This window comes from Archocentrus centrarchus, chromosome 24, assembly GCF_007364275.1.
Source record: "Archocentrus centrarchus isolate MPI-CPG fArcCen1 chromosome 24, fArcCen1, whole genome shotgun sequence".
NCBI lineage: Eukaryota > Metazoa > Chordata > Actinopteri > Cichliformes > Cichlidae > Archocentrus > Archocentrus centrarchus.
The window spans coordinates 8,462,124-8,476,051 of record NC_044369.1 but is presented as its reverse complement, the minus strand read 5'-3'; the positions used below and the strand labels follow the sequence as shown (position 1 = coordinate 8,476,051).

General features: G+C 41.6%; 1 protein-coding gene across 1 annotated transcript in view; it reads right to left on the bottom strand.

Moving 5' to 3' along the window:
* syne2a (spectrin repeat containing, nuclear envelope 2a) overlaps window positions 1–13,928 on the bottom strand; it is an 86,593-nt gene that overhangs the window by 67,147 nt on the left and 5,518 nt on the right. Inside the window, exons 8-29 of the mRNA XM_030721973.1 lie at window positions 13,607–13,707; window positions 13,028–13,141; window positions 12,812–12,949; window positions 12,359–12,523; window positions 12,144–12,256; window positions 10,650–10,818; window positions 10,362–10,458; window positions 10,061–10,263; window positions 9,747–9,899; window positions 9,407–9,544; window positions 9,194–9,295; window positions 8,866–9,033; window positions 8,574–8,732; window positions 7,780–8,484; window positions 7,298–7,432; window positions 6,711–6,863; window positions 6,428–6,621; window positions 5,024–5,339; window positions 2,727–2,842; window positions 1,325–1,475; window positions 378–1,240; window positions 37–195 (exon numbers count right to left, since the gene is read on the bottom strand). Coding sequence (XP_030577833.1) covers window positions 37–195; window positions 378–1,240; window positions 1,325–1,475; window positions 2,727–2,842; window positions 5,024–5,339; window positions 6,428–6,621; window positions 6,711–6,863; window positions 7,298–7,432; window positions 7,780–8,484; window positions 8,574–8,732; window positions 8,866–9,033; window positions 9,194–9,295; window positions 9,407–9,544; window positions 9,747–9,899; window positions 10,061–10,263; window positions 10,362–10,458; window positions 10,650–10,818; window positions 12,144–12,256; window positions 12,359–12,523; window positions 12,812–12,949; window positions 13,028–13,141; window positions 13,607–13,707 — 4,612 coding nt within the window. The remainder of the gene's footprint in view (window positions 1–36; window positions 196–377; window positions 1,241–1,324; window positions 1,476–2,726; window positions 2,843–5,023; window positions 5,340–6,427; window positions 6,622–6,710; window positions 6,864–7,297; window positions 7,433–7,779; window positions 8,485–8,573; window positions 8,733–8,865; window positions 9,034–9,193; window positions 9,296–9,406; window positions 9,545–9,746; window positions 9,900–10,060; window positions 10,264–10,361; window positions 10,459–10,649; window positions 10,819–12,143; window positions 12,257–12,358; window positions 12,524–12,811; window positions 12,950–13,027; window positions 13,142–13,606; window positions 13,708–13,928) is intronic.

Genomic DNA, 13,928 nt, shown 5'->3' with positions numbered 1-13,928 from the left:
TAAGCAGTAATAACCAAACAGTGTGTGGGTCTTTACCTTTCAGTTACAGCTCTTGATGTCTCCTCCCAGAGATCGTCCACCTCTCTGGTCTGACTCTGATCGGGGGTTCCTGACTGTGACAATGCACCTTGTATGTACTGCACTTCAGAGAGCAGGTCAGCGAGACGACTTTCCAACTCTGTCAAGGCACGTATCCTGCAGATAGCAAAAGAGGATATGGAGAAAAAGAGGTTTCTGACATTCTGAGAGAATTTAGAAAGAACTATTATTGTATGGATGCCTCAGCCCCCCGATGACCCTGAATATGATAAGCAGAAGAGAATGGATGGATAGATGGATGGATGGATAGATGGAGTGGTGGTGGTGGTGTGTGGTACCTCTGTTGAAGAGCAGGCAGAGTGGGCTCCTGCAGGTTCAGCTGCTCCGCTTCTTTCTTTGTCTCCATCAGTGTTGCTAACAAGGCTGCTCTCCTCTGGACCAAGCTCTCCTTCTTTTCTCCCTGTTTCTTAACCAGGCTGCTTTTTCTTCTTTGTCTCTGGTCCGTAGTTTCTGCGACATCTTCTCCAAGTCTCCATGTTTGAGTCGTGTGCTCTTCCTCCCTTTGGGTCTTTGTCTCATTCTCTCCTTCCAGCTTACACCTTTTGGCCTCCAAACCTGACTCCTCATTTGCCTCACTTGCAGAGGGATCTTCTTGCACCTCCTGTTGCTGTAGGGAAGCATTGCCAGACTTTGTCTGCCATATCGCCACAGTTTTCAATTCCTCATGTTCCTGTATGTCCTGTTTTTCTATCTCCACAACATGCTCTGTGACCGATTTAACCACATCCTGACATGTTACAGGTGCACCATCCATAGTCAGAGTCATCCCCACTGCCTTTAAACTGCTGTCCACAGAATCAGATTGCACAGTAGCAGCCTGCAACCTCTGCATTACTGCCCGCAAAGAATGGCTGTCCTGCTCCCAGCCTGCCTGCTGTTTCTGCCTGCTCAGGTGCTGGCTTGCCAACACAGTTTGGATCTCAGTCTTGACTTCTCTCACTGTGGCCAGGAAGCAGTCCAGAGCCCAGACAGCTGACTGAAGTTTCTCCAGTTGCTGTCTGAGCTGCTCAAAATGATGGAAGCTATTTTGGAGGCCCCTGCCGAAGGATGGGGAGGATGCGGCTTCCGGGCCCTGTCTTTCCTCTTTGATGCCTTTTTCTGATAGCTTTTTCATTCCAGCCTGCAGTCTGCTGTCCATCTCCTGTTCAACATATTCAAAATAATAACATTATACTTTTCATGTCACATGTGCCAGTTGTTTGAACACATAGCTTTAAACCTATACCTTTAAATCAGGTAATAATGTCGACTCATCCAAAGTCAAAGAGGAGATATCCACAGACTCTCCGATGAGCTTGTTCAGTTTTTGCGTGATCAGTGTCTTCTGATCATCTGCAGACTTCATCAGGTCAGCAATATTCTCCAGAGACGCCATTCTGCCCCAAACCCACGAGCAGAAGCAAAAGTGAACATTTTTACCCTTTGTGAAATTATCCAGTGAACTTTTGAAAACACACTTGTCTTTAAATGCCTAAAAAAAAAAAACTGTCATGTTAGTATCCTCATTTATTGTTGTAATCCTTCGTTTTTTGGTATCTTATCCTCCTGAATTTCCCTTGTAGTGTTTCTGCTGTTTCCCTGCTTTTGGATTTCTTTGTGCTTCTTTGCGTTTTGACTAACCTGCCATTGGGTCCACCTTAAGAACTTTATGTTAAACAAAATAATACTACTGTAAATCTGATATTATTCAACAGTCTTTCAGCAACTAATATTGTAACCACTGAACAGGTTTTAAATGGAGCCACTTGTCACTAACTGTAGTCTCCCACAGACTGACCTTTATGTCCCACAGCCCACTTGTCAGTGCACACAATCTAGCAGAATACATGCACACATCAACACAAACATGCAGTCTGTGACATCTGTAACTACTTGTCATTTAAACGTTTCTAATATTTGCAAGAAAAGTGCTAACTGTATGAAACATACATTAAAATTGCAGATTTTTTTTTTATTTAAGAGAGTAGACCTGGTTTGTAGGCACACTTGCTGTTCTCTCCACTGCTGAGTCAGCTGTCCCTGCTCTCTTTCCACTTCACGCCATCCTTCCTCCTTAGTCATCAGCTGGGGGAACTGGGAAAACCGGGCATACTGGAGCTCAACGTCAAACCAAAGTGCTTCTGTCTCCTGGATCAAAGTCTGTTGATGTGAAACATGTTTGGGAAACAATCACAGCAATGATAGTAAAGCCTAAAGTTAGACTTTGCAAACAAATGAATGCTTAACAGTCAGTTTTAGTTTGTAAAAATGATCTAGTATGCAGAGGACCAAGAAAAAATAAATTTCAAAAAGTGAATTCTAGTGAATGTAGGTGCTCAAACTGGCCTGTAGATGCTTCTTTTGGTTCTCCAGTTCAAGGATAGAGACTGGATCTGGGATAAATGTCTCCAAAAGCAGCTCGTTCTTCTGAAGCCGAGACTTAAATGCTGAGCAGAACTCGCTATAACTAGGACAGAGATTTACACACTGTTTCAGCACAACATTTTCTGAGACTGACTGGGAAGCAAGTGTAATGCAAAATCTGTGACATCCAGTTAATCTCACTAGCATATTAGTATTTTACAAGCTGTCAGTCCTAAAAACAACACCAATGTGAAGTAAAGCCTAACTGGGATAGCGGCCCATACCTTTCCTGCACTTCCTGTTCAGAGGGATGCTCTCCTTGAGCTCCGGCAGCCGACTCTGGGATCACGGTCCGCTCTGCTTCCTGTTTGGTCTCCACTGTGTTGCTCCTGACAACAGCCTGGGAGATGAGAGAGTTACATATTAACAGTCTGGTAAAGAAAAGAGGAAAAGACGGGGCAGTGAGCCTATCCAATTACTGAGGATTAGCGTTCTACAGCTGGTGCATTTGCCTGTACAACTAATTTAGAGCCAATAAAACTGCTGAGTTGGTTTCTGATCAGGAAGCTTGCTTCAAATGTACAAAGTAAATAAAATTCGTTTAGAGTTATTAACATTTCACTGTCAAAAAACAGCATCAAGATCTTCTAGCATTAAATGTTAATTTACAGTGTGCCTACTATAATCCTGAGCAACTATCTTGCTGTAAAAATATAATATATAGGTTTTATAATATAGTACTATTAGCTGCTTAAACATTTTGTCACTATGAAAAATAGCACCCTAACCTCACACATGTACTTTGAATTCAGCTTCTTGGTGTTTTTGAACTAGTGTTTGAACAAATACTCTGAAGATGAACCAGAGCAGGAGTCTCAGCCATGATGACACATTGATAGCTAACCCTTGACACTGTTCACATTAACAAACACTGGAAACCACATCACAGATTCATAATAATCACTGTCTAAATATCCACCCATCCATCTTCTCCTGCTTATCCCATTCAGGATCACAGGGGAATGGGGCCTATCCCAGGTGCCATGGATCAAGACACAGGTTACACCCCGTTTGCACAGAGCTAACACAGAGAGACAAATAACCATCCACACACATACCTTCAGCCAATTTAGAATTACCAAAAAAGATATGCATTTCTTTGGACTACATGTTTGGGTTCTCTATGGGTACTCCAGAGAGTATCCAGAGAGAACCTTGATAATAAACCGGATGGTCCTGCTCCTCTTTGCTATAGGAGATGTGGTGTCCATGTTTTCCTAAAAGAATTTCACATTTCAATTCATCTAATCACAGAACAGTTTTCTGCTTTGCCTCTGTTCATTTTAGATGAACTTTGGCTCAGAGAAGACGGCAGCATTGCTGGATCATGTTCACATGTGGCATCATCTTTGCATGATAGAGCTTTAACCTGCATGTCTAGATTTTACAGTGGCCTGTGTTCACAGACACTGATTTCTGGAAGTGTTCCTGAGCCTGTGCAGTGATTTTCATGACAGAATCATGTTTCTTGTGCATAGATTCTCTGAATCTTTTGATAACATTAGCCTTCAGTATTTTACATTGAGGAACATTATTCTCACAATTTGTAGATGCAGTTTTTTTGCAATGAACCTCTGCCCATCATTACTTCTGAGAGCCTCTGCCCCTTTAAGATGCTCTTTTTATACTCAATCATATCACTGACCTGTTGCCGGTTGGTTGCAAAATGTTCCTCCAGCTGTTTCTTTTTAGTACTTTAGTGCTTAGTTTTGTTGCCCCAACTTTTTTGAGACATGTTGCTCCCATCAAATTCAAAATGAGCTCATATTTTTCATAAAATAGTAAAATGTCTCATTTTAAAGATTTGATATGTTATCTATGTTCTACTGGGAACAAAATATGGGCTTATGAGATTTGCAAATTATTGCATTCTGTTTTTAATTTACATTTTATCATGTAGACTGCTTTTATTTAATAATCTGGAATGTGTAATTGGCTAAAAATATATAAATTAGAAAAGAGATGTTGATGAAAGAAAAGGAAATAATCACTGTTACTGCTATCACAAAAGGTATGTGTAAACAAATCTGCACATAGATTTTCAGTGTTTTTTTTTTTTGCTCCTGCTTTCTTATCCATAGACCCAGCAGCAGGTCTGACCCATAGACACGTCTTACATCTTTCAGATTAGATTCCATCCTGATGAATCCACCCCCAGAGAAAAATAAATAAATAAATTAAAAAAAAAAAAAAAAAAAAAAAATATATATATATATATATATATATATATATATATATATATATATATATATATATATATATATAGTGTTTTAAATGAAATCTATGGCTTCACAATCCAAATACTTGGATACTTCTTTTAATAACAAATGTAATTTACTTGCAATTAAGATTTTCAGTAGAGCCTTTAAATTTCTGATCCCAGATTTAATTTCTGAATTCAAACTTCTTAATTTGATTGCATTAAAAAAAAGAGACAGAAAAGTAACCCCACATTACCAGTTTTAGTCTCGGAGCTCACAAATACCAAATAAAGAACATCAGTGATGTAATCTGTGCATACCTGTGTATGAGTTTGGGTTTGTTGACTGCTCTCTGCGATGTGCAGTAGACGGGCTTTCAGCAGCTGCTCTTTGGCTCGAAGTGAAGGCTTTGGATTCTGTTCTGACCCGCTGTCTGTTTTCTTGTCAGATGGGACGTCCTGAACTCTCGGTTTGAGGATATCACCATGAGGCTGGACTGGCACGGCATAACAAACAGATGAGCGGTCTTCATGTGGGCCATCACCGCTTTGTTTCTGCAGGAGATTGTTACTCGGCTGTGTGTCGGCCGACACATCAGTCGCACTCAGTGGGGCGTCTCCCCCAGGCTGCCCTCCCCTGCTGAGATAAGAAATGTTTATCGGGGGGGATGTCAAGGTCAGTTCGAACCGCTCATTCTAACAGACATCTCATTAAGATTAATAGACCGGAAGGATTACAGAGTGACAATTGTAAATAAAAACCTGTCGTCTTCAAGTAAATCACTTGAAATTCAACTCACAATCCTAAAACTTGAAAAATAATTTAAGGGTAGGTTCTAATGCAACAAGCCTCTAATAGATTTCAATGTAATGTAGCCAAATGCAGTTTTCAGAATCAAATTAAACATTCTTCTTGCACTTTTAACTTCTATTTACTGATGAACGGCTTTAGGCCATAATACACGTTAAATCTGAGCTCACTTTGTGAAACCCAGAGGAATTTCACCATTGCGTGTCTTTGTCTGTCTTTCAGCAAAGTTACAAAGAAAGCTATGAAGCCAATTAGCATGAGCATTGTTGGAGAGATGGCACTTGGATATTTGGTGCAGATATGGATCACTTTCTTTGAACCTGATGCTGAAAAATCAACTGAAAATTATTTGTAGATGTAGCAAACAAAATCTCAGCACCACTGGGTGGGTGCTAATGCTCAGCTGTTATGGATTTTTAAGGGGAGGGGTAAGAGGGGAGGTAGCAGGGTGGTCAAAGTGCTGTTACAGTAGTCAGTGAACAAGTGTGCAAAGTTTGATGGGTCTAGCTTTAACAGAATGCATCTATGGTGTGAATTTGAACATCCTAGGTCACATCGTTATCAAGATATCGCGTTCACAAGATTTTCAGGAAACTTGGCCTCTGACCTTTAGCTTGAGGTTCAGGTCAGCAAGATTCAAACTCATCTGAGATTTTTAGTAGATGCCTTTATGGTGTGAATTTGAACATCCTAGGTCACATCGTTCTCAAGTTATGGCCAACGTTAAAGCAGATGCCCCTATGACAGTAGCTTCACTTTTTCTTCAAAACAGCTGAGCTAAAAATGTAACTGGCCGTGTAAGCCCTGAGATTCACTAACAAGCACAAAACATTCAAGGCACCGCTTCATAGTTTCATAGTGGAAAGACAGAAATACAGATTTCTGTGTCCTTCTTAGTATTAGCATTATTGGACCTGTCAGCTGGGATTGCAGTGTCACTGGGTTGTGTTTCCTCTACTTCATCTGACTCCCTCAGCTGGTCTGTTGCAAGGCAGGAGGATTTCTTTGGCGTCAGTGTTTCACACAGCTCCCTGAGGGATTCAGCACGTTCCTCAATAGATGCAGCTCCCTCAGTGACGGCCTGGGAGAAATATGAGCTCCTGAGAAACTGAAAACAAATATCTTTCTTTCTATAGCTATTTGATCATCTGCAAACACAGCACAGTCCCATGTTAATACTATGTTAGAGACAAGTACCTGCTGCTGCAAAGAATCACGGTCAGTCTGTGCAGTAGCTTCACTGAAAGCGTTAGTATGCATTTCACACCGCACGACAGAAAATGACTGCTTCCCTTCTCTGATCTCTGACCACAAGATGGGAATAAAGGCAGCCATTTCTCTGCATACATCCTGAGCGTCACACAAACAAGCAGAAACATTTTTAAGGAGAGTTTGTAGGAAAAAAATTGTTATTTTCCACTATACTAGAAAAGATGTATGTATGTATGTATGTATGGATGGATGGATGGATAAAAATATCCTTTGTTTTATGCTTATGGTAGCAAAACCATAGCAAAAGAATATCATAATATGACCTCATTACAGCTGAGATGTAAGGATTCGATGTTTAATCCAAGTCAGTTTCTTTTAACTCACACTTAATAGAATAAATATAATCCAATTTAAGATAATGATGCTAGTTATAATTCAAAGAAAGAAAGCTCTAGATGTGTTTGTGAACTCTTTTGGTATCTGGTTAAGGCCATTACATTAGATTTAATATCAAATAGAAACTACCGGATTAATCAGTCCTTTACAGACTATGTGTTCAGTTCCTGTCATACCTCCCACTGTTTTCTGACTGAGTCAGAGAGGAGCATCAAGTCCTGGAGCTGGGGCCCAGAGCAGAAGGCCCCAAAACCTTCCACCGCACAGAGGAACTCTTCGAGCATGGCAGGTTGCAGAATTTTTAAAGCTTTCTGCACACAAAGACATATAGCTGTACAGAGACGCACAAACAAAATTGGTGGCAACTCAAAGCAAAACACCACAGACCTCAAAAGAAAGTTTCAGGTACGTTTCAAGGTCTGGATGTTGCAACATTGAAAGCATGTCTAAATTACAATAAAGCTTTGTTTAAGCACTTAATAATAAACACTTGGATGGATGCCTGGCTTTAAACTCACCTTGAAATACTCTCAAAGTAAACTAATAAGTGAATTAGCTACTCATTCAATTACTTTTGCGGCTTAAGTGACAGTGGAAAAAAATCTGTCAGGGTTAGTGATGTCCTTCTTACTTTTTCCTTCGATGTTTGGCACTGTACCTGTTTCTTCTTGGCTTCAGACTCTGAAATCTCTTTGCCACCAAATAACTTCATGGCTTGCTGGATGCGTCCCTGCAGACGAAACCTGGCCTTCTCCAGCCTGCTCCTTGCCATTGACTGGGCTCTTGAATGGACTTCACTGTGGACCACGACTGGTGGTTGTGGAGGTTTATTGCTCTGTACAGAACTGGGTCCTGCAGTCTTGGTTTGAAATTGTAAGAATGAACTCGCTCCATGTTTAGAGAGAACTGGTATCTCTGAACACTTTACCCTGACAGGAGTTTGAGTTGTAGCAGGTGGCCGCAGATCGTTTTGACCGAAACCTGAAGCTAGAGCAGGCAATTTAGAAAATGACTGAGGCTGAATCAAAAACTCTGATTCAGCTTCTTTTGCAGTTGGAACAAGAGGAGTTGCTGACGAGCTATTGGCTACTATGTTGGATGTAATAATATATTTTTCTTCATGTACTTTTCCCTGGGGATCTCTTGTCCTTTGTTGAGGAGTGTGAGCTGAAAGCTGATCCGTGTGCTGAGATTGGGGCATGATGTTCCCAGTGTTGTCGACATGTTTGGTTCTGGCCACAACTAATAACCCCATCTCTGACTGTTTGTGTGTCTCAAAGATTGTTTTAAAAGGTGGTTGATTCTCAGGAAATTCACCAGCTTCCTGCTTCAACCCAAGAGAACTAAGCATCCCAAGAATCTCCTGGAAAAATGCAAAACACACAAACAGTGTGAATATAAGTAACTCTTAAGGGACTGAAAAAAGTTACGGCATCTGTTGTTTTACTTTACCTGACAGCGGGAGACGGCCTCTGTGATTCTGTCCTTCAAGGTGGAGGTGCTGAGGTGCTGCAGAGGAGAGGTTTTCTGTAGTCTTGCAACAAGGCTCTGAAGATCCATCTCTTCAGTTTTAACCCAGTTTGCCAGCTGCAAGCCTCGAGAGATTAGCCCCTGGAAGTTTTAAAGCATGTATTGATTTTAAGAACCAATCTAAACATTATTTTACAGCATTATATACGCTCTATATTTCCCTTTTGTGACAAAAGAGATAATTAGAAACAACACGAAGCTTTAATTTGCTGACTTTTGTTGTAGGTACTAATGTAGAGTGTCCTCTGTGACTTTTTTGCTTTTGGTGAGTGTAAGAGTCCAGGGCATCGGTGCTCAAACGATCCAACTCAGCCAGTCCACCTTCCAGCCTGGATGCAGCCTGCTGCAGCTCCCCACAGGCCCCCGCTGCTTCAACAAGCATCTGCATTACAGATAAACACAATCAGGCTGACCACTGCCCTTTGTTTGCTGTAATTCAACACAGGAAAACTGGACTGCTCTAAATTTGCACAGTGGTCACCTGTGCACTAATTTAACACAACATAAAAGAAGCTATCCCTGCATCGCAGTGAGCAGCCTACCTGCGGGAGAGTTTTCTGGAGTTTTTCTAAGTGACTTGTTTGAAAGTCTGGCAAAGAGCTGAGAGATGACACGTTCACTTCTGCCATCTTTTTACTCAGTAACTGATAGAAATAAAAAAAGACAAGAGTATGAGACAGTAGCTCAGACACCAAAAGATTTATCTGTTTATTGAATATTCATTGACCAGCTCAGCCCTTTGAAATGTTGCTAACCTGTAATTTCCGTCTGATAGCCTTCAGTGGGACTGAGGCCACCTCGAGTGGCTGTCTGAGGAGTAAGCTGGCCTCCTGGGTAAGTGAATGCACCATTTGAAGACATGATGCACCAGCACAGGGATCTGATGATACTTCCTAAAAAAAAAAATGAATCAGTCCTTACTGATGCATGCTCTTTTATTTTTAACGCCTCTGAAAATCAACTTTTATGTCAAATACACAATAAAAAGCAAGACCTGAGTAAAGGGCATTGAGTTAATAGTGTTAACACTTGAAGACTAATTGTCCTGTCATGAAATGTTTCTGTGGAAAAATCACTAACAAGATGCATACTTACAAACATAGCTTTCTTCACATATTCAGCCCACTGCATGTTGACCTTGCTTAACTGCTCAGCCAGACTGAGGCTGGTTGAACTTTCCGTCACGTCTATGAGAAAGTTTCCCGCCTCGTTTAACTGAGCTTGACATGAAGCCCACTCACTAATATCCTACAAGGTCCAAATTTTTAAAAAAGGAAAGAAAAAAACAATAAATTTTATGTTCTCCTCCATTATTGTATAATTACTGATTTTGTAATAACACAAAGGTTTCTGCAGATTCATAAAATATTCTTTCTGACTTCTTTTCAGCACAAACGGGGTAAAGCTACCTGTGCTGCAGCTGGAGTCTGAGCCTGAAAATGTTTCTCCTGTGCCAGCCATGCCTGTAGAGAAGCGAGGCTCTTGCTGTACGTTTCCCACGCAGACACAACTCTCTCCATGGTACCTCGAGCAGCTGTCACAGCCTGTCTGACCGTTTCAACTTCACGCTCTGCTTCCTTCACCTGATGATTAACGAGCTGGAAATTTTCACCTGGGGTGTAAGGAGTGTGTGAAAGTTAAATATTGTCTTTAAGAAAAATTCCATTTATAATGAGTTCATGACAATATAACTATATGTTTACTCCATACTTAGCGCTGCTTTGCTGGTATAAACATTTGCCTTCTCTTTCAGGGTTTGGAAAGCATTTGTCAGAAGGAAAAGCAGGTCTTGATGCTCAATTGTTTCCTAGAAAACAAATCAACAAAAACAACCCCTTTAATGTTTTTCCAGGAAGAACATGATCCCAAATGACTCACTGAACATAGTTTATACTGTAAGGGCTCAATCTTACTAAATAAAGTGTCCTGAGGTGACATTAGTTATCACTCTTCACCACACAAGTGTTTGGAATTGATAATATAAGCCTTTACACTCACATGCCAGTCCTGGAGAAGAACGTGGATGGACTCCTGAGACCTGCAGGGAGCTTTCCAGGATTGGACCTTGGCACTGATCTGGCTCAGGAGGTCCAGGACAGTGTGACGGGATTCTTGGTACTCCAACCTGATCCCGTGATACTTGGCTGACACGCGAATGTTGGTTAAACTGTTTGAAAATGAAGGTGCAACCAAACTACTGTCATGTTTCTTAAAAATCAAGACTTATACAGGGGTTGGACAATGAAACTGAAACACCTGGTTTTAGACCACAATAATTTATTAGTATGGTGTAGGGCCTCCTTTTGCGGCCAATACAGCATCAATGCATCTTGGGAATGACATATACAAGTCCTGCACAGTGGTCAGAGGGATTTTAAGCCATTCTTCTTGCAGGATAGTGGCCAGGTCACGACGTGATGCTGGTGGAGGAAAACGTTTCCTGACTCGCTCCTCCAAAACACCCCAAAGTGGCTCAATAATATTTAGATCTGGTGACTGTGCAGGCCATGGGAGATGTTCAACTTCACTGTCATGTTCATCAAACCAATCTTTCACCAGTCTTGCTGTGTGTATTGGTGCATTGTCATCCTGATACATGGCACCGCCTTCAGGATACAATGTTTGAACCATTGGATGCACATGGTCCTCCAGAATGGTTTGGTAGTTCTTGGCAATGACGCGCCCATCTAGGACAAGTATTGGGCCAAGGGAATGCCATGATATGGCAACCCAAACCATCACTGATCCACCCCCCAGATGTGGGGAAAACAGTAAAGGTGGACTCATCAGAGAACAATACATGTTTCACATTGTCCACAGCCCAAGATTTGCGCTCCTTGCACCATTGAAACCGACGTTTGGCATTGGCACAAGTGACCAAAGGTTTGGCTATAGCAGCCCGGCCGTGTATATTGACCCTGTGGAGCTCCCAATGGACAGCTTTGGTGGAAACAGGAGAGTTGAGGTGCACATTTAACTCTGCCGTGATTTGGGCAGCCGTGGTTTTATGTTTTTTGGATACAATCCAGGTTAGCACCCAAACATCCCTTTCAGACAGCTTCCTCTTGCGTCCACAGTTATTCCTGTTGGATGTGGTTCGTCCTTCTTGGTGGTATGCTGACATTACCCTGGATACCGTGGTTCTTGATACATCACAAAGACTTGCTGTCTTGGTCACAGATGCGCCAGCAAGACGCGCACCAACAATTTGTCTTCTTTTGAACTCTGGTATGTCACCCATAATGTTGTGTGCATTGCAATATTTTGAGCAAAACTGTGCTCTTACCCTGCTAATTGGACCTTCACACTCTGCTCTTACTGGTGCAATGTGCAATTAATGAAAACTGGCCACCAGGCTGGTCCAATTTAGCCATGAAACCTCCCACACTAAAATGACAGGTGTTTCAGTTTCATTGTCCAACCCCTGTATATAGTAATAATAATTTATAATAAATTCTGTAATTACAGGATTTTAACAATTAGGTCACATACCGTTTTCTTATCTCATCAAACTTTTCAGGGGGCACCACGACGTTCCCAGAGACGTCCATGTTGTGGTAAGTCTCCACGATTTTGACATAATAGCTCATTTCTTTATTTAAAATCTGAAAAAAAAAAAAAAAATTTCTTAAGATGTAATCTAAATAATGTTGTCATTCTTGTATATGCACTTTCAGAGTTCTTATGCAGCTTGAAAACAAATGAACCTTTAGGATATCCTGTTGAGCTCTTGCTTCTTTAGCAGCATCTGCATGATCTTTCACACTCCCTGTGTCTTCTGCCAGTCCTGCCTCTGCATGTTTCAGCCACGCAGCAACAGAGTCCAGAGGAGGAGGAAGACTCAGGTCCAAGTCTGCTTTACACCTCTGCAGCTGCACAATCGCGCGCGCACACACACACACACACACACACACACACACACACACACACACACACACACACACACACACACACACACACACACACCTTGGTATGAGCAATTTTCTTCACTAAAAGGAGCCTTTTTCTACACTAATTACTTATTACATAATTATTAAATGATGTCCCCACAAATGTATAAAGACCAGCAGTATAACTAAAAAAAAAAAAAAAAACACAGCTGGGAAAAGTAGCTAAAACCCTGAGCGTGACCCTGCTGCTTATTATGCAAAATAGATGACCTCTTCCTCCAGATGATCCCACGCTGTCTTGAGAGTACACTGCTGCTGATTCAGCTCAGGGCGGCGGCGTAGGGCAGCTAGGAGGTTCATCACTGCCCTCCTTTGCTCAGTGAAGGAGCCAGTGAAGCTCTGAAGCACCTGATAAATCAAACATAATGCTTCAACCTTGCAACCTACTCACACCGAATCCATGATTTACTCCTTCTATTGCATTACCTGATATTTTTCTGCATAACTTGAGTTCTCTGCAGCCTTCCATGCATCTGATAGTTCCTGATCGGCTTGCTGCAGCCAGCATGTCACGTGTTGTGCTCGTTCACATGGAGAAACCTACATTTTCACAATCAAAGTGGTCAATAATTACCATTACACTGTTAACTGTGGCAAATAACTGCGTTAGGGCCATGTGATCAAGCAGTTTATGCCATTATCAGCCAGTTAGAAACAGTTATAAACATTAATAAGCATCATTAACTACCAGACAACCGAAAGACTTCAATACCAAAAGTGACAGAGTGATGAAAGATTCATCGTGTACCTCGTGCAGTGGTGAGACAGCAACTGCTGGAGAAAAGTGGGCAGGCAAATTCTCGAGTGAGCAAAAGGAAGGCTGGACCAGAGGAAACAGCTACGACAGCACCACCAGATCAGAGCATGAAAAACAGAGTTGAAAGAAGAAGCGTGGAAAGATGGTTGACCACCCTTAAATTTGTGAAGGAGGTTGTAGAAGATCAAAAGAAAGAAGGATGTGCTGAACGCTGATGAAAGACGTGAAGATGTGGTCTCATTGCTAACCTGCAGGTGGTCGTCGGGTGCTGGCATGTCACTGGAGTATTGTAGAAACTGGGCCACATACGTCATGATAGACTTTTCGTCGGGGTCGCTAACATCAACATCTGAGGTGAAAGGAAATGAGAAAATGTTTCTCTGAAGTCCTGCATGGCAGTAACTCACCCTGAGTGTCCTTTTGTGTCAAATGACATTAATTGCATCCATTTGTTTGCTTTTGTTTCCAGTGATGAGTTCTATTTTCTTTTATGGACAATGTGCAAGTTTGCAGGTTTGCCTATTAGAGAATCAAAGCTTAGGCTTTTAAAAGCCAACTAAATGAACGGTG